Source organism: Gobius niger, assembly GCF_951799975.1.
Source record: "Gobius niger genome assembly, chromosome: 3".
Classification (NCBI taxonomy): Eukaryota; Metazoa; Chordata; class Actinopteri; order Gobiiformes; family Gobiidae; genus Gobius; species Gobius niger.
The window spans coordinates 15,250,938-15,269,900 of record NC_136854.1 but is presented as its reverse complement, the minus strand read 5'-3'; the positions used below and the strand labels follow the sequence as shown (position 1 = coordinate 15,269,900).

Here is an 18,963-nt window from a genome sequence, read left to right as displayed (position 1 = left end):
GCAACGCATAGGCTTTGATGTAGCGATATCCAGGTCTTTGTGCCGCGATGTACGGGAAGAGAAAGATGAGTGTGCATAAAAATGTGCCGCTATATACGTTTTGAGCTTGTGCCTCTTTCATGGAATCTGAAATCAGCGAAATAAGCACAGGCTGTTATGGGAAGGGTCGAGAGGAAACAAGTGTCTTTCGCAATCACATCAAAAAGCATATTTTTATCTTTATCAAATGTGTCCGCAACATAGACACCAACAAGTGACTTTTGACGTTAGTGCGTTGGTCAAGAGGCAACAAATTAAACTATTTTGTAAAAGAGATGAGTTGGTATGTCTCTAGCAAGCATTTGTGCCAAGGTAAATGTTTTGTTTTGTTGTTGCTCTCTTTCAATGTAGTCTATGTAGCGTCGATGTATCACAATAATCTTGTTGACACCAGGATTATACAGAATCCTGTTGTTTCTACCACGTTTTGATCCCATTTAAGTTGTGTAAATATACTTTTTGCATGTCAAACTACAAAAGCTAGATCTTTCATGTATTCACCCACCAAAAGTGACCATTGCTTGTTTTTTTCTGTTCCTTTTTTTTTTTATTTGAAAAACCAACATCACGTCTGCTCTCCCTCTCATCTCACCTCACAGCGCCATCTTCCTTTAGTATCTCCATCTGTCACTCATCTGTGTCTCAGCCCGGATCGCGCCAGCGCTCCCAAGAGGAAGACGTACACAAAAACTCAAACGCCTTTTCTCCTACACCAGCGTTTTCTGCCGCAGTCAGCCCGCATCATGCTGCTTCTGTGATGTTCGGGGCCAAAGTTCCGTTTGAAGTGTTTGAAGGGAGTGCTTGCAAAATAAAGGGGGAAAGGCACATTTGTGTGTTAAAAGCCGAATGCCGCTTTTGTGAACCCTTTTGAAACCCTTTTGAAACCATGTAAAATAGCCAATTGTCCGCGGACGTCAATGCCTCTGACCAGGTCGCAATGTTTGCTTTTGTCACCTCTCAGTCGTTACTCACAGTACGTGTTATCTGACGCTGGCCAGACTGAGATACAGTGGACTGACACTTTGCATGTGAATGTGTGGGCTGAAGGAAATCTGTGTAGGGAAAAGGAGGAATTTGCGACAGATGGATGCTGGTCCTATATGTATAATGCTGGAACAAACATAAAGGATTATTGAAATTAAGTGATTGGAATATAATAGTTGTGTTTTTATGGGTGTATTATAGTTTTGAAAAATGTTGAATATGAAAATTGAATATGATTGCTTTCAAAATACACTATGGACTGAGGTCTAAATGAAAAGTGATGTTATAATATTGTATAAAAGCTTACTTCGTGCTGCAGTAGCTGTATTCAACAGTCATGCAATAACTCGGTTTTGTCATTGCGCCATATTCTTGTCACTCTGTGCAACACCCTGCATTCCCACTCAAACTTTATTACAATTTCAAAACAGTCAGAGTTTTCAATCCGTCATCTGTACTGGGTTGTTGCATATACAGCCTCCATGGTAAATGGCAAATGGTCACATTTATATAGCGCTTTAGGCACTCAAAGCGCTTTACATCAACGAACCACTCACCCATTCACACTCTCATTCACACACCAATGTACACAGACACTCGAGGCAAGGTGGGTGAAATGGGTCAACTGTCTTGCCCAAGGACACAACGACAGTGTGCACCTGCGGGATTCAAACTGCCGACCCTCCTATCACAAGACAACCCGCTCTGCGCTACTGTCGCTCCATTCAATGAACGTTTTTCATTCTTCAGAGGCGACACTACTGTCTGCTACTCTGCGATATTGATATTTGAATCAAACTAGTCCCCGAAGCAACTTGATGGCCTGCGTTTAATTATCCTGCAGAAGCACGCTCACTTTACCCAACATCTCCTTCATTATTTGTTTGACTGCGGTCGGTCATGACGCAGCACCGGTGGCTCGTTGCCAGTGAACAGCCCCTGTAGTCAGCACGCCGTCTCCCACCCCCTTCAAAGATGACATCTGTGAGCCTCCGTCTCGCTGCCAACTTCACAGCACACAACAGATTGTAAATGTTATCGCTCCTGTCAGATCCACTTTATATTTGTCCATGATATATGCTTACCGGGCTCGGTTAACGGCATTACCAGCAAAAAAAAAAAAAAAACATCAGAGCGAAAGCGGTTTGACACATATAGTCAAGCTTTTGGGACTAGTCTTTGCCGCGAAAACAGCTCAACCCGGTGCGTTTCTGCGCGGGACGCTACCCCCTGGTGTCTGGTATGCAGGTGTCTAATCTAGCCTGATCCCTTTGTTCCCCATGTTTGGCGAACGCTCCAAGCCCCCTCACCGGCCTGGGAAGCAGAGATGGCATTCCAGCAGCTCTGCATAATCCTCCGTCGGAAGTCCACTAGACGACTGGCTGCTGTTGATAAAAGCGGCTCCCAGTGGAAATGTACAGTTTTTGGGGGGATGCGAGAGGCTTTGGTGTGGGTTGAGGGCGCTGTGGCTTCGTGTTTTTCTGTCTAAAGAGAAGGACATATGACTCAATTTATCTCACAGACTAAATAGCATTTCAGTCTGTTTTTAGTGACGTCCACTAAAATCTAATCTTGACACAAAACAACATCTTTTTGGGGTTGAGTCTTTTTTCTGTCTCCTTTTTTTTCCGCAAGGTGCTATTGTGATTTGTATTAATATTGCTTTTGCTGCCATCCATATTGATTTTCTGTGTACTTAGAGACACAGCCTCAAATGTGATTCAGTCTAGTTGAGAATTTTTGTCTTTGCTGCGGTATATTGTAAATCTTAATCTATTTGTGATTATTGGGGGTTTCATCTTTTGGTAATACTCAGATAATACTTCTAATACGACAAAAACAACACACATTAATTCAAAGAGCTTTATTTTCAGCTCTGTATACAGTAAATAAATACGCAATAGACAGTGGTGTTTGTTCTTAGAAACACCAAGGATCAATCGGTACCTTATCTTTGTTGATTCATTTAGGGTTATTGATCTGGGTTACTTCTTCATGGTCTTTATGTTTATTGTATTTTCTACTTGATTGATCAAATTTAGGGCACTGCATGGGTTTTCAAAAGCGATTCTCTTTGCTAGGATTGAAAACTCCCAGACTGCTGTGAGCTCGTACAAACTTCTTACTGCATAGCACACCTATAAGGTTGCCACGATTGAATATTATTCTATGATATTTATGAATACACAATACATGAATGCATTTCTGGTCTTTAGTACAAGAGAGTAATAAAAGCTCTTCCAGCATTTTAACTTATGCTCCATGTGTTCCACCAGGTGCTGATTCGGGTCATCGACACCAACAACCACCGTCCTCAGTTCTCGCAGCCACGGTACGATGTGACGGTTCCTGAAGACACGCCAGCTGGAACCGAGGTCCTGACCATCACTGCGACGGATCAGGATGAGAAGAACAAACTGACCTACACCCTCCTGAGCAGCACCGACCCGTTCAGTCTGAAGAAGTTCAGGCTGGACCCGGGAACTGGGACGCTTTACACGGCTGAACCACTCGACCACGAGACTATGCACACGCACATCCTGACTGTTATGGTAAGTATGCACAGCCTTCTCAAAACATGGTGGCATGATCCTGCTTAAAAGGGTCACAAAGGGCATCTGTTTGATATCAAAATGATTGATCAGCGCAAATTGGGAAACAAATATATTCGGAAAATTGGTAAAGATGCATTTTTTTATTGTGAGGAAAAAAAGATGGCATGCAGTATTTGAAATAGGCAAAGTTTTATACTAAGTTTTATACTCCTTTTGCCCCCTCCCCTTTTTTTCTTTTTTATTATCAGGTACGAGACCAGGACATACCAGTGAAGAGAAACCTCGTCCGCGTAATTGTAAACGTAGAGGACACCAACGACAACGCTCCCTGGTTTATTGGCACTCCTTATTCTGGCCGTGTCTTTGAGTCCGCCGCTGTCGGCACGGCTGTTCTCCAGATCACTGCCCTCGACAAGGACAAAGGCCAGAACGCCGAGATCCTCTACAGCATAGAATCAGGTACTTTACACTCTGACACTACCAAATTGAGACGGAAAACAACAAATTTACAGAGTTTGTTGAGGCTCGTTCAAGGATGTCAATGCATTCAGTGAAATATGAGTCATCTGGAGAGCCGCTGCCCACTGCATCTTGATCATGAATGGAATACTTGACAGAGTGGAGAATATTGGAGACTTTGTCAGAGGATCTCCAAACACGTGGGAGACAAGAGTTCCCCCTCATATTTTCCCATGATGGCATTACAACATGCAACAATGGGCCTAGTTATGAGAACATGATGAATGCATTGTTGAAAAAAATATGACATATTTCTATTTGAATTTATTTGTGTTGTAGATAGCATTTGGCTACAGAGTCTATCATATACTAGTAGTAATATAGTATATCATATTGTTTATACTGTACAAAATGAAAACAGATGAAACAAAAATGTAGTCATATTCAATTGAAAGTATACAGTGGGTTTATTTTGACACTTTTACACCCTAATAACATGGTGAACTGCACAATACAGCGAAGACTTTTAACCAAAACAGATTGATTTAAGGATACAAATAAATCAAATAAACATAATCATAAAAGTCAATGATTATCTATTTTGTTTTTTCTTCTCAGGAAATGTGGCAAATGCTTTCTCTATCGACCCTGTCCTCGGAACAATTACCGTCGCCAAGGAACTGGATCGCAGCAGCAAGACCCAATTTGAGCTCACAATCAAAGCTTCGGATAAAGGACTATCTCCATTGTCTACAACAACTACTGTACGCATCGTGGTAACCATTTCTGACAACGCAGCGCCCAAATTCACTGAAAAAGAGTACTCTGCAGAAGTCAGCGAATCAGCCAATCCAGGTACTTTTGTCAGCTTGGTCACAGCCGTCAGCCAGTCATCGATTTTCTATCAGATTAAAGGTGGCAACATCAATAACGCCTTTGATATCAACCCCAACTCTGGAGTGGTAGTGACTCTGAAAGCTTTAGATTATGAAACCACCTCTCAATATAAGCTTACGATACAAGCTACCAACATGGCAGGCCTGTCCAATAACGCAACACTTCAAATCCACTTGAAGGATGAGAATGACAATGCCCCGATATTTGTCCAGAATGAATTCAAAGGCGTTATTAGTGAATCGGCTCCTGTCAACAGCATCGTTTTGACACCTGAAAACACACCTTTTGTAATCAGAGCCATTGATGCCGACAATGACCGCAACGCTATGCTGATTTACCAAATCGTTGAGCCGTTCGCTCATAACTACTTTGCCATTGACTCTAGTACCGGGGCAATCAGAATCACTTCTGCTTTGGATTATGAACGCAGAAATGTGTTCCGTTTCACAGTGCAGGTGCATGATTTGGGAATGCCACGCCTATTTGCGGAAAAGGCAGCCAACGTGACTATTGAAGTGATTGATGTAAACGATTGCCCCCCTGTTTTCAGCAAAGAGCGTTATGAGGCTACTGTCGTTGTGCCAACATACAAGGGTGTGGAGGTCCTTCAAGTTAATGCTACAGATGCAGATTCCAAGCCCAATGCTAGACTTCTCTATTCGATTGCTGAGGGTAACATTGGAGATAAATTTAAAATAGACCCGAACAGTGGCATGATTTCCATCCAGAATGTCACCCATTTGAGAAGCAGATATGAGCTCATGGTTCGGGTTTCGGATGGCAGAACGGCAGCCGTTTCGACAGTGAAGATAAATGTAAAGGAAAATAAGGAGAGCAAACTGAAATTCACGAAGGAATCTTACAAATCTTACATGCAAGAAAACTCAAAAGAGAAAAAGACCCTAGCTGTTATTGCTGCTGTTGGAAACCAAGTTAACGAACCATTGTTTTACAGAATATTAAATCCCGATAATAGGTTTCAGATAAGTCGCACTTCAGGAGTTGTCTCAACCACCGGAGTTCCATTTGATCGCGAGACACAAGATACATTTGCCATTGTCGTTGAAGTCATAAGAGAGGGCAACCCAGATGAAACTGCTCACGTTCTTTTAACTGTTACCATTGAAGATGAAAATGATAATAAACCGATGTTCATGAATCGTCCCTACCATGCCTTGGTTCAAATGGATGCTGATGAAGGCCACGTGATTTTCCAAGTCTCAGCCGTGGACAGAGACATTGGCCCGAATGCTCATATCCAGTATCAACTCAAAGAACATCAAGACCACTTTGAAATTACCCCATCAGGTGAGATACTACTCCGTGAAAAATTTGACAAAGAGTCCCTCAATAGAGACTTTGTTGTTGTCGTAATAGCCAGGGATAATGGCGAGCCGTCTCTCTCTGCTGAAGTAGAAGTACCAATAACTGTAGTGAACAAAGCAATGCCGGTGTTCGAAAAGCCTTTCTACAGCATTGAAATTCCAGAAAACATCCCATTGCACACTCCTGTCCTCCATGTGCAGGCAAATGATTCAGAGGGACCACGTATAGTGTACACAATCTCAGAGGGTGACCCCTTCAAGCAATTTTCTATAGATTTCAACACTGGCGTCATTCATGTAATCCAGCCTCTTGACTTTGAGACCCATCCTGCGTATAAACTAAATGTAAAGGCCACTGACTCCTTAACAGGTGCTCAATCTGACGTTTTTGTCGACATTATACTTGAAGATATTAATGATAACTCTCCAGTGTTTTTGTCTAAGTTCTATTATGGTAACATTTCCGAAGCTTCTGTGATTGGAACTTCAGTTTTGCAAGTTGATGCCGAAGATGCGGATACTGGTAACAATCAAGAGATATTCTTTCAGCTTAGTTCGCCTTATTTTACCATTGATCGTGACAGTGGCGTGATTTCAACAACAAAAGAGCTTGATCATGAACACATCAAGCAACACAAATTAAATGTCCAAGTTGTTGACCTTGGGGTTCCGGCTCTTTCTAGTGATGTTGTGGTGACAGTTGATATTACAGACCTCAATGACAATGCACCAGTGTTTACAGACAGTGTCTACAACTGCACAATCAGTGAGCTAGCCCCAAGAGGCTATTTTGTCATACAAGTCCAAGCTTCCGATGCAGACAGCTCGGACACAAACAAATTGGAATTCTCCATTATTTCTGGCAACGATGACCACAATTTTGCCATCCACAAACAAACCGGGGCCATTACTGTTTCCAACCACCGTCGACCGCATATGCAGCCGTTTTACAATATCACAATGTCAGTTTCTGACGGTGTCTTCCGAAGTTCTGGAATTGTCCTGATAACGGTTGTTGGCGCAAATTTGCACAACCCAGCCTTTGCCCAATTGGACTATGTTGTAGAATTGGTAGAAAATTCCCCTGTTGGTACCCTAGTAACTGAAGCAAAGGCCGAAGATGATGATGAAGGCATTTATGGGCAAATAACTTACAGGATTGTCAATGATTTGGCAAAAGACAAATTTTCTGTCAACAACAATGGCGAGATTTTCACTTTGGAAACTCTCGATCGAGAGAATGCCATTGAGAAAGTGATTCCAATTTTTCTGGAAGCCAAAGATGGTGGTGGAAAAGTAGGATTCAGCACAGTCAATGTCATTCTCACTGACGTCAATGACAACTCCCCACAGTTCAGAGCAGCCGAGTACAAAGCAACTATTGCGTCAGATGCCCCAAGGGGATCTTCAGTGGTTAAAATCGCAGCGTCAGACATGGATGAGGGCACCAATGCTGACATTGAGTATTCAATCGAAGCCGAAGTTGAAAATGTTGGGGAGAACTTTGAAATCCATCCCACAACTGGAGTCATTACTACCAAAGAGAGTCTAGTTGGACTTGAAAATGATCTGTATGCATTCTTTGTTAGAGCCAAGGACACTGGAAACCCACCGAGACATTCAGTTGTTAAAGTTCACATAAGAATTGTTGCACCAGAAACACCAATTCCCAAATTTTCTGAACCCCATTATCGCTATGCCATTGCTGAAGACCTGCCTATTGGCGCAGAGATCGATGTAATTCAAGCTGAAAGTGAACTACCAGTTGTTTACACGCTTGTAAAGGGCAACACTCCGGAAAGCAACGAGAATGAGGTGTTTGTGGTGGATCGTGATGGTGGAACACTGAAGCTACAAAAAAGTCTTGACCATGAGACTACCAAATGGTATCAGCTGACACTAATGGCTCAAGCCAAACATGAAGACTATGACGTTTTTGCATCTGTGAACATCAACATCCAAGTAAAAGATCTTAATGACAACAAACCTGTTTTTGAATCCGACCCTTATGAAGCAGTCGTTGTTGAAAACCTCCCAAGCGGTACTCAAGTTGTTCAAGTCAAAGCCAATGATCTAGATTCTGGAACTAATGGCCATGTGGTGTACAGCCTCGACCCAAAGCAAGACTCATCCGAAATCTCAGAACTTTTTGCAGTTAATAGTGAAACCGGTTGGATCACGACTCTGAAAGAGCTCGACCGTGAAAGACTTCAGGAATATACCATCAGAGTAATGGCAACAGACCAAGGAGATAAAATCCAACACGTTACAAGCACAAGAGTGGAGGTAACTGTTGCGGATGTGAACGATAAAGCTCCCCGCTTTACTGCAGAGATCTATAAAGGAACAGTTAGTGAGGATGACCCACCGGGCGGAGTGATTGCCATTCTTAGTACTTCAGATGACGACTCGGATGATATCAACAAACAAGTCAGCTACTTCATCACAGGTGAGAATAGTTTTTTTTTATGGCATTAAAGACATATGATTTGTTTTGGGGGGGTTTTCTGATAAGATGCTCTCAATAACCTGGTCATATATATTTAAACAGCTTGCTCATGTAAAAAGTTTGGATTCATACGCCTATCCTACATATATTCCTTCTAAAATGTAACACTCTTTATCATTTACCATTCAATCGTATGAAATTAATTTGCAAAACAAGATAATTAGCTATGTTGGTGTGTTAACTCCCTTTGTTTTGCACACTTCACAAATAAAGCTTTGGGGGAATTACGCCTTTACGCCTTGATATCTCATCTTTGAAACATTTCACAACACTGTTATCTGATTGGAGACAGAGTTCGTACCTAGTCTGTGGAAGCTCCAGCCAAATATTTGGGTCATAATAATACAGGAATGTATAATGATTTGAAAAGTGCTTCCTCCGTTCCCTAATTAGCAAGTATGAATAACTATGCCAAGTGGAGAAGTATCATGAGAAATCAAAAGCTTGAATCACAAATGGTTGTCAAACTTGTTTCCTGGTGGGAACTAACATTTGCATTGAAGAGAGAGACTCACTTTCTTTGTGATGAATACTTAAACACTATAATTAATAGATATTAAGTAGGATGGAGCTCACTATTTAAGCTGTAATGCCCGTCTTCTTAATGACCCTGCTTTCAAGTGGGAGGTTGAGCTGTTGATCATTCTAAAGTGCTTCTCTTTAATTCTAAACAGGGGGGGACCCTCTCGGCCAATTTGCGATTGAGCACATTCAGAATGAATGGAAGGTCTCTGTCAGGAAGCCCTTGGACCGTGAAGAGAAGGACAATTATCTCCTCAACATTACAGCCAGTGACGGCATCTTCACCGCAAAGGCGGTAGTGGAGGTCAAGGTGCTGGATGCCAATGACAACAGCCCTGTGTGCGAAAAGGTAAAGTATGCCTATTGTTTTGCCTTTTCTAGCGGCATCTAGAATGTATATGAACTTCTTATGTTATGCTTTATTCAGACTATTATATCTACTTAATTCCCTGTTGCCTTGATATTGTTTTGTAGTATAGCTTAAAATAATGTGTCAAGAAAATATCCATATGTTTGATGATGTAGACTGCAGTTCTACTAAAAGCCAGCATGAGGGGGTACTTTGAGGGGGGTGTTTTGCTTCAGGACAAACTTCTTATCACAAATATTTGCCAAAATGGACCTAAGATTATCATGCACTCGACTTTGACCTCTGAGAAGAATTGCCCCATGAACCTCCATCATGTTTTTATCTTTCCTATTCTTCCCTTTCATTCTCTCGCCTTTCTTCTCGTCCCCCACTGTGCCGTGTGTCCCCAGACCCTCTACAGTGAGAGCGTCCCGGAGGACTCCCCCGCTGGCAGACTCATCCTGCAGGCCTCTGCCACAGACGCTGACATCCGCTCGAACGCCCAGATCTCCTTCCAGCTCCAGGGAGAAGGATCCGAGCTCTTCATAATTGATGCCGACACAGGTGGGTGTCTCGTGCGCGCCAAAAATAATGAGAGGAGAATGTGCGATGACTTAGGGGTTATATTATAAATACTTCCAAACAGTTCAACAACACGCCTTTGTGTGTTACTTGTTATAGAAGTTCTTGGGTTGCTTTTTATAACATATTGGAGATTGAAAGTGTTTGACTGCTTAATACTAAAGCAGTATTAATGGTTTAGTAGGTTTCAGAGGACAGTAATGCCAAGCATGTTCCCAATAAATCTACCAAAGCTATACTTCCGTCTTGCAAATCCGGTGCTTACATAATGTACAAAACAATGCCACTTACTTAGCACGACCTGCTTTTAGACAACTAAACCATTGAACACAAAGAAAGGGCATTCCAACCAAGCTAGTAGATTTTGAAAAGCTAGAAACCACATATGCTGTTCAACATCAATGTTTTACAAACCAAATCTGCACTAAAAAAATATTCAGAGCTCTTCCTATATTTACAGCATTGTTGACTTTCCTTAGATATATCTTTAACGACGCATTGGCCATGTTTAAGGAGAAGCTGTTCAATTGGTTAGTGTGATCATTGTACACGAGGAGCATCCGGAGGCAGAGGAGCTTCCAAAGAGAGACAGGCTGCGGTAATGTTGGCTGCCTCACGTCCCAGGGCACTTCCAGCTGCTTTTAGCTGCCAAGTCCGATGTTTTTCTTTTCCCATTCCGTTTCTCCTCTCAAGCTTCAATTACTTATTTATTTCGCTGTCTGCACTCTTGGAAGCCATTAGTTGTTTAGATACCGCTCTCTTGGTTAAGTATTGACCAAAGAGATTAAAGTCTTCCAGGCGGTAGCCAAAGTATAAACAGTGCTTTATGTGTTTGGTACTATAGTAATTAACTGTGTGTTTACGAAGACCAGCTCACGATTAAACAAAACAATATAATACAGTACAGACTTTGCGAGTTCTACCTGCTTTCAGATTTGGTGCATGATGAACTCAAACACCCACATCTAGCTAACATCTTGCTCCAGGACGTTTTAAACTCGCAATTAGTTGATTTATTTATTGTTCTATTGTCATCATTTTTGATCACATCTGACGACGGTTTTAACATCCTCCTGCAGGAGAGCTGAAGACCTCCAAACCTCTTGACCGGGAGGAGGTGGAGGAGCACCGGTTCAAAGTGCGGGCAGTGGATGGAGGCGGGCGTTTCTGCGAGGCCGACGTGCACATCACTGTGGAGGACGTCAACGACCACTCACCGCAGTTCACCGCAGACCCTTACTCCTTCACCGTCTTCGAGAATACTGAGATCGGGACCTTTGTGGCCAAACTGATGGCAACGGACGACGACACTGGTAAGACTTTCTACTCAGGGAAAGCATAGTGTGTTATAGCCTTGTGCGGGATTCTGCCCTTCTGGGGGAGATTATGATTAATAGGAATTGAGATAGAAAAGCCTTTTACACCAATTACAAGGTTATTTCATTTATTCTTTGTGCCATTGTAAGCACAGGTATCTTTGCCCGATAAAAGCCAAAAAACGTGACTAACTTGCCCAGGTTGTTATCTTCCAATTAGGCAATTGCATGACACAAAAAGGCAAGAGGGAGGATAACAAATGTGAAATTTCATGAGTGATCAACCCCTCAAATTAAAAGGCCCATTACACTCTAATGAAATTTTTCTCTTCAGCTGCAATTCTCATAAGACCTAAACGTAATTTTCCATCCGCCTGGTGCAAATCCACAGGATGGCCTATTCGTCTTGTTTGTTTAAGCTTTCAGAGGTTATTGCAAATTATTGAAAGGAATTAAATGATTTTTTTCTTCTCTTGCTGTGTTTGAACTTCAGGTCTTTGAAGGTTTTGTCCACAGGGACTTACAAATGGTTGAAAGACCCACAGAGTTAGGTGAAAAGTTACTAAATGTTTTCGTTTCAATATCTGAGAACATGTTTTTGTATTGGTATTGCGCTTTGCAATCTCGATAAGAATTTCAAGGAGCTTCAGTAGACCCTTTTCTCATTCGCTCGCCACGTTCAGATGTGGTAATCGATGCATATTACCGCTCTGGTCCTGAGTGACAGAAACATGGCTGCCACCAATCAGTCACTCCCAAACGGAATCAATACATAGGTAAGTGCTTGCTTAAGGACACAACAAATGGACCAAACCGAAATTTACGGCAAGACACAGCAGGTGAAAACATACATTTTTTCCTGCAGTGTAGAGAATACCTCCTTGGTTTTACGTTACTGCAGCCTACAGCGTTCGCCTTGGCGCACTCCTCAGCTCATTCAACTGCCAGAAACTCCACTCCTCCTCCCATCCCATCCCCCTGTTTTACCGCCGTTTTTTTTTTTTTTTTTTCTTTTTTCAGAGCTGACAGCTTGACAGTATTAAAGGGATGCTCGAATCCGCTCCCTCAGAAAGCGCTGGTAAACTGTAAAAGGGAAGTATTGAGATATCTCTTCCCCGAGGCTTCGCTGGCACCAAATTTGCTTCCCACTTTGAATATCAAGGATAAGAGTACACGAAGCAAATGCTGCAAAAAAAATTTTTAAAAGCCCCAGCAGTTCGGCCGGGGGCAATAATTATTTAAGAGTTCCCCCGTGTCAAAGGAACCAGGGATTTGTTTTACTCTCACACGCCTCCGAAAAATGGTGTCATTTTTAAATAAATTGGGGCGAGCCTTCTTGACAGGTCTCGTGCCGAACTTGGCATACATACATTCTCGCGCTGACCCAATTCCCTCACATTTCACTCATCTGTCTTGTCGCTCGCCGTCAAAATGCAATTGTAACCTTGCCCTTGGAGACTTCTCTTTATCTCGATATTTGATGCGGTCTTGGCGACGGCTGCTTTTGGGCTCCACGATCCGCATACACATGTACACAGGTTTTTTTCTTTTTTTTCTTCTTTTTTTGTCCCCGCCGCGTTATCTCCGGCAGACACAACTTTCCCTGCGCGGTTGCGAGGCAGACAGTCAAACAACCCAAGGATTCGAGATTATTAAAAAAAAGTTACACATTCCATCTCATCTCGATGTTTCGTCTTTTCTTCATTCCGCCCATGTGTCTTTTGTGACCTCTACACTTGCCTGGCGGTTAGTTGGTTCATTCAGTATTCCGCACTGGTGTGGGGGATTTATAGATTTGCTGTAGTGAAAGACGCGTTACAACATAAGCAGTCTATAAAAAATAAAAAAAAGTCAGAGAAAAGCTTCAGGGTAAGTGTAAAGTTAGCATTTGGGGGGGCGAGAAGGAAAAAACATTGATCTGTGTTAAGTGTGTGACAGTTTGTCAGGGCCATGCTGGAAAATAATGAGGTTTGCAATAAAACACAATTTTAAAATGCTGTAGGAGGATATCAGATGAAAGTCAATATGCCCTGATGTTATGAAAGTTAGTTTTTGCGTGAACCTTTTGTCAGTTTGTGCTGTTAAGAATAAAAGGCGAAAAAAAAGTTTTCACAGTATTGTTCACATTTGTGTAGATGTGTAAATTTGCCCAATCTTCATGGTCTTATTATGTGTAAAACCTCCTAACCCTGCAGTCAATACCTCTACAAACAGGTTCTAAAGTCTACCTGATGGCTAATTTCTTTACTCCAATCTTACTGCCTCTGGACTTGTTTAAAATGTGCACCATGGACTGAATGCTATTGTCAGTGGGTTCTCTTAACAAGAACAAGAAGTGACACAAGGAGCAATAATAGCAACGGCAGCTCAAGTGTGCCGTACCGACAGTGAGGTTATTGTTATTGAGAGCTACGGTTTCAGAAATTGTCTGGGAATTGGAAAGTCGGCGGTTGTCGGACAGCCAGCGCATGTAATGTCGTATCTCTTTTGGCAAGACGTAAAGTATCTAGGAAGTAAAAGGACTTGAGCTGGCGGAGACTTTGACTGGGGCTCCTCCTGCTGGCAGCTGTAGGAAAAACGTTTTCAAAAACGAACTTACAGTTTCGATTTACAGGGTGGTTTACAGCTTCAGCAAGGCGTGATGAACACACTTTGAGAGCGTAGCGGCTCAGAACCCAAATAATGTTGGATTATGTGCTTTAAAAATGGGGAGGACGGTCTTGTGTTTTCACAATGACGCAGTTGTATCCAGGAAGTTCCGTAGAAGAAGAACAGGATATAGTGAAATGCTACTCCAGGTATGTCTTTGATGAGGGAACACCACCTTTGCTTTGCCTGTCAGATCTCTAAAACTAAACAAGGTAGGGCCTGGTTGGTACTTGGATGAGAGGCCACTGACAACAAGGAAAGCAACTTTGAGCATCTGGAAAAGCGGTATACAAGACTGATGCATGAATGTTATAACATGGTTTAAAGGGATATTTCAGGGTTTTTGACATAGGGCCTCATTTCCTAGTTATTGAGTTATTGAGTGTTGCTGATTTCTGGAGATATTTTTTTTGTAATTTTAAGCAGTTCTTATAGTTGAAGAGTTTCGTGGCACTAGGCTAGTGCAAGGCTAGCGCATTTCTACGATATCAGCTAGCCTGCATTAAAAACAGTCTTACGCACTCCACAGTGCACCTGAGGCAAATCACTTATAACGCCAGACTAACCATATAAATGTCTGTGTCGATAGAGTAATTTTAACCATTTTGCATTTAAAATACCTTATTTTTGAGCAGCATCAGTTTCGTGGTTGTATGAGCTACGCGGCGGAGGAGTGATCTGCTAGAAAATAGTCCCTCAAAATGCGATAATTCATGTGATGCAAGGTCAGTTATATTCCAAAAATGATTCTATCGACACAGACATTTATATGGTTAGTCTGGTGTTATAAGTGATTTGCCTCAGGTGCACTGTGGAGCGGGTCAGACTGTTTTTAACGCAGGCTAGCTGATACCATAGAAATGCGCTAGCCTAGCACAAGCCTAGTGTCACGTAACTCTTCAAATATAAAAACTGCATGAACTACAAAAAAATATATATCCAGAAATCAGCAACATTCTGGATAACTAGGAAATGAGGCCCTATGTCAAAAATCCTGAAATATCCCTTTAAAGCTTTTCAAAATCAAGCTTTGACCATGTTGTAACATTGTTCTTTCGTCGAAAAGGACATACCTGGAGTAGTTTTTCACTTCATTCATGCAGTTTTGAGTACTCCTCTTCACTCTTGTGGTTGTTTCTTCCTGGGTTCTTCTACTACAGCTGAGGCACTTCGATTTGTACCACCACAGGCAAAACACAGAACGGTCTTCCACATTGTTTTCAAAGAGAAGAATGTTTTTCAGCCCAATATGCATGACATGTCCACTTCAGCGAATAAATGACAGGATGAAAAGAAACCAATGCACTAATTTAAGACTCAACCCATCAATTTAAGGGAAAAAGTATACCATCAGTGTTTCCCTCACATTTTTAAGAGACACCTTTTCTAAGCATCCTACATCTCCCTTGATTTCTCGCTATCCCTCGTCTAATGCGCTGTCATTAGCTACAGTGCAGATAAACAAGTCTGGCGATTTGCAATTCAGAACAATTTCCTTAAGCACCATTATGTCTGGAGGATGATCAAACTGGCGGTAAGTGATTTGAAAGCGCACGGGCAGGTCTCCCCGTGGTAAGTCTCTTCAGAGCGATAACGAGATCCACGGAGGACGGGGCACTTACCTGATAAATGGGAATATAATGGCAGATTCCAAATGGGGGGCCACCTGCAGGAAGGCATTAGCATTATTATGGCGATCCGTCTCTGTCTCGTTCCTGGTAGCGTCTTGCTCGCGGGAGGACATGAGTTATGACAATGGCGTGGATGAGACGTTTTACGGCTTCAGTTCATCAGTGGCTGCGGGAAAGACGGATGGTTTGTCGCCAGAACGGGAGGCAACGGTTTTAATCATTTAAGTATCAATATATCAATTTAGGGGACCCATGCGCTTTTAAAGTCAATGGCTTTTGGGGGGGGGGGGGCATTCTTGATGTATCTATCAATGGTTTTCATGATTGGGACGTCTTTTTGTGTCAAAATGTTTTATTGTAAACAGAAAAATCTGGAGTAGAAAAAAATATAATCGTTTAACAATGAGTTTAGGGATACAAAGGGGCTTGTTGAAAGATTCATGACAGCAATATTTAAGCTCATTTGTTGCTGCAAAACCAATAAGTGTGCGGTCCAATCCCAACTTCAACAATTGCACACTGCTGTTGTACCTTAGCGCCTTGAAAGACTTGTGAAGCTTATAAAAAGCTGCATGAATTGAGATTTTGTCGTGCAAGTATAAACCATCACTCTTTCTATACCTAAGGTGCATCAAAATAAACCAGTGTCTTGTAGATTCTGTTGAACGTTATTTGTTTATTTTGTCAATTTTTTCCCCCTAGGTCTGAATAGCGATGTCCTCTACTCACTGGTCGACTCTGCCGACGGCTTCTTCTCCATCGACGAGTACAGCGGTGTAATCAGCCTGCAGCGCCCCCTGGATCGCGAGGTTCAGTCCGTGTACGAGCTAACGGCACAGGCCACTGACCAGGGCTCTCCGCACCGCTCCTCCACAGTTCTGGTAGTGATTTCTGTCCTGGACATCAACGACAACCCCCCAGTGTTCGAGCACCGAGAATACACCGCCACCGTGGCAGAGGACATCGCCGTGGGAACGCAAATCCTCAGGGTGCTAGCCGCTAGTCGGGACATGGAGGCCAACCAGGAGATAACGTACAGCATTATCAGCGGCAACGAGCACGGGATGTTCAGCGTGGATTCACGCACTGGTATGTGTCATTATTACTTCATTTAACATTGAAGAGGAAAACTACATTATTTCACTTTTCAGGTTTTGAGCCAGTTTGGTCTCTTAACATATAAACTTTCATCTGGAAAGAAAAGTACACATAATCTTCTCAATAACATGTTAATTTATTGCAATTATTCAATTTTTCTCTTTTGGGAAATTATAAATTTAAAAGCCATTTTCTCAAAATACATTTTTCTCACAAGTTTGCTTGTGGCTTAACATTTTCCAGTCTTGGACTTGACAATATTTTTAATATATTTATCAGAGGGATTTTTTAATATAGAAATCCTTATCAAATCCTTATTTAAAAAACATGGCAAAATTAGAATTGTTACAGATTTCTTTCACTTAAACATAGCTTATTTTGAAACTAAAGATTTAAAGTAAATTTTATGAACTGTGTCCAAAAAAAAAGTCATTTTATATTCATGTTGCCATTGCATTTCTACTGTAAAAACATATGCTTATTTTACATGAACATAACGGAAAAGAGAAGATAAGTCAAGGTCCTCATAAAAGCATGAAAGCAAAATTTCTGATGCTCAAAAAATGAATGAATTTCTTCTTAGAATTTTGACCTCACATGTAAGCAAACACTATTCTGAATTATTATAATGTACCGTTTTCCAGTGCGCTTTTTTTGTGATGTGTTGCATAAAAACAGCTTAGGCTTTAGAAAAGTATTCTTCATTTTCAACTGACTTTATGACCGCTATGAATGTAGGAAACTATCATTTTGCTTTGCTTTTGGGTTACAATATATTTTATAATAAGTAAAAATTATGGTCCCACAAGTAGAAGAGGCAATAACTGGACCGTAAGTTTGACGAGTGAAAGTAATTGTAAATCGCCGACTGCATCTTTAAACTCACCACAGAGTTGCAATAAAACATTTGAGTCGTATTTTTAGCCATGAGAGACATCACGAACAGCACATCTTTTGTTTTTTTGACATTGCAACTCACCACCAACTGTGTTCCCAGCGCTTCCACAGATTTTCCCAAAAAAAACAAAACAACACCCTGTTTTATGTCAGCTGTTACTGGCCAGCCGCGTCACTCCAACTCAAGAAAAACACTCTTTTATTGACGCATAGCCAAGCAAGCCCAGGCCGTTTAGCCCGGCGCAGTTTGATTTATTTTAAATGAGTCTGGTGCGATGTGACTTGTGGTTTGCCGAGCACTGAAACACTCTGGGAATGGAGTGCAAAATTTATGACGACTGAAGTATATTACAGTAAGTTAAGGTTATTCAAAATGCGTGTTATTTTTTTTATATTGACCACTTTGCGTCAATCACGTACAGTTTGAACTTTCTGTATCTGCTCTGCGGCATGACTGTGACAGGCAACTTTAACAGTACATGTTGACAGGCTTAGTTAAAGGGGGGGTATTATGCAAAATCGACTTTTTCCAGCTTTACATCATGTTATTATGTCATTCCCTCATTAAAAACATGCCTTAAGTGTTGCCTTGGCACATTCACGTAATTTGGAGTAATCTGTAGAAACTCTGATGGCAGCCATTTTAGGGATAGGTTTGCCTGAGTCCTCTTAGGAACGCCCCCACCTCCTGGAGACGCCTCCGACCTTTCGTCACCAGCCGAGTAACCAACCACTGCTCCTCAGCAGAACCCCCTCCCCACTGATGCCACAGACAGCATGTGGAGGGGCGTGTCGGAAAGGGTCAGAGGTTCTTAAAGAGACAGAAGCCTATTTCAAGACATTCACTACAGCCATTTTGAGAGAGCAATTTTATACAAGGCAGTTACTCTAATTTACTGCATTTACAGACCAACAGAAGGTTTGGTCAACATTGTAGTGTGCAATAGACTGGTGCTTTGTGATTGAAAAAAGCATAATACCCCCCTCTTTAACCCGTGTACTGACGTGCACGATCAGACGGCCACCATACGGCTCATTTGCGAAGCGCGGCTTATTTGAACACAGTCCCGCCAGCTTTTCCCAGCCAGAGAAGATACTACCCTGGCTCTAGACGCTCCTCGTTTGTTCACATGCAAAGTACCGAAATACCA

General features: G+C 42.0%; 1 protein-coding gene across 7 annotated transcripts in view; it reads left to right on the top strand.

The window, feature by feature from the left end:
* The window catches only part of fat1a (FAT atypical cadherin 1a), a 107,991-nt gene that overhangs the window by 61,904 nt on the left and 27,124 nt on the right, over nucleotides 1-18,963 (top strand). For all 7 annotated transcript variants that reach the window (XR_013792768.1, XR_013792769.1, XM_079554133.1 and 4 more), the window contains 7 exons: nucleotides 3,300-3,575; nucleotides 3,827-4,037; nucleotides 4,656-8,708; nucleotides 9,443-9,639; nucleotides 10,050-10,203; nucleotides 11,301-11,534; nucleotides 16,520-16,906. Coding sequence is in view for 5 of the 7 variants with exons in the window: in XM_079554133.1 (XP_079410259.1) it covers nucleotides 3,300-3,575; nucleotides 3,827-4,037; nucleotides 4,656-8,708; nucleotides 9,443-9,639; nucleotides 10,050-10,203; nucleotides 11,301-11,534; nucleotides 16,520-16,906 (5,512 nt within the window). In the remaining 2 variants the exon portion in view is untranslated. The remainder of the gene's footprint in view (nucleotides 1-3,299; nucleotides 3,576-3,826; nucleotides 4,038-4,655; nucleotides 8,709-9,442; nucleotides 9,640-10,049; nucleotides 10,204-11,300; nucleotides 11,535-16,519; nucleotides 16,907-18,963) is intronic.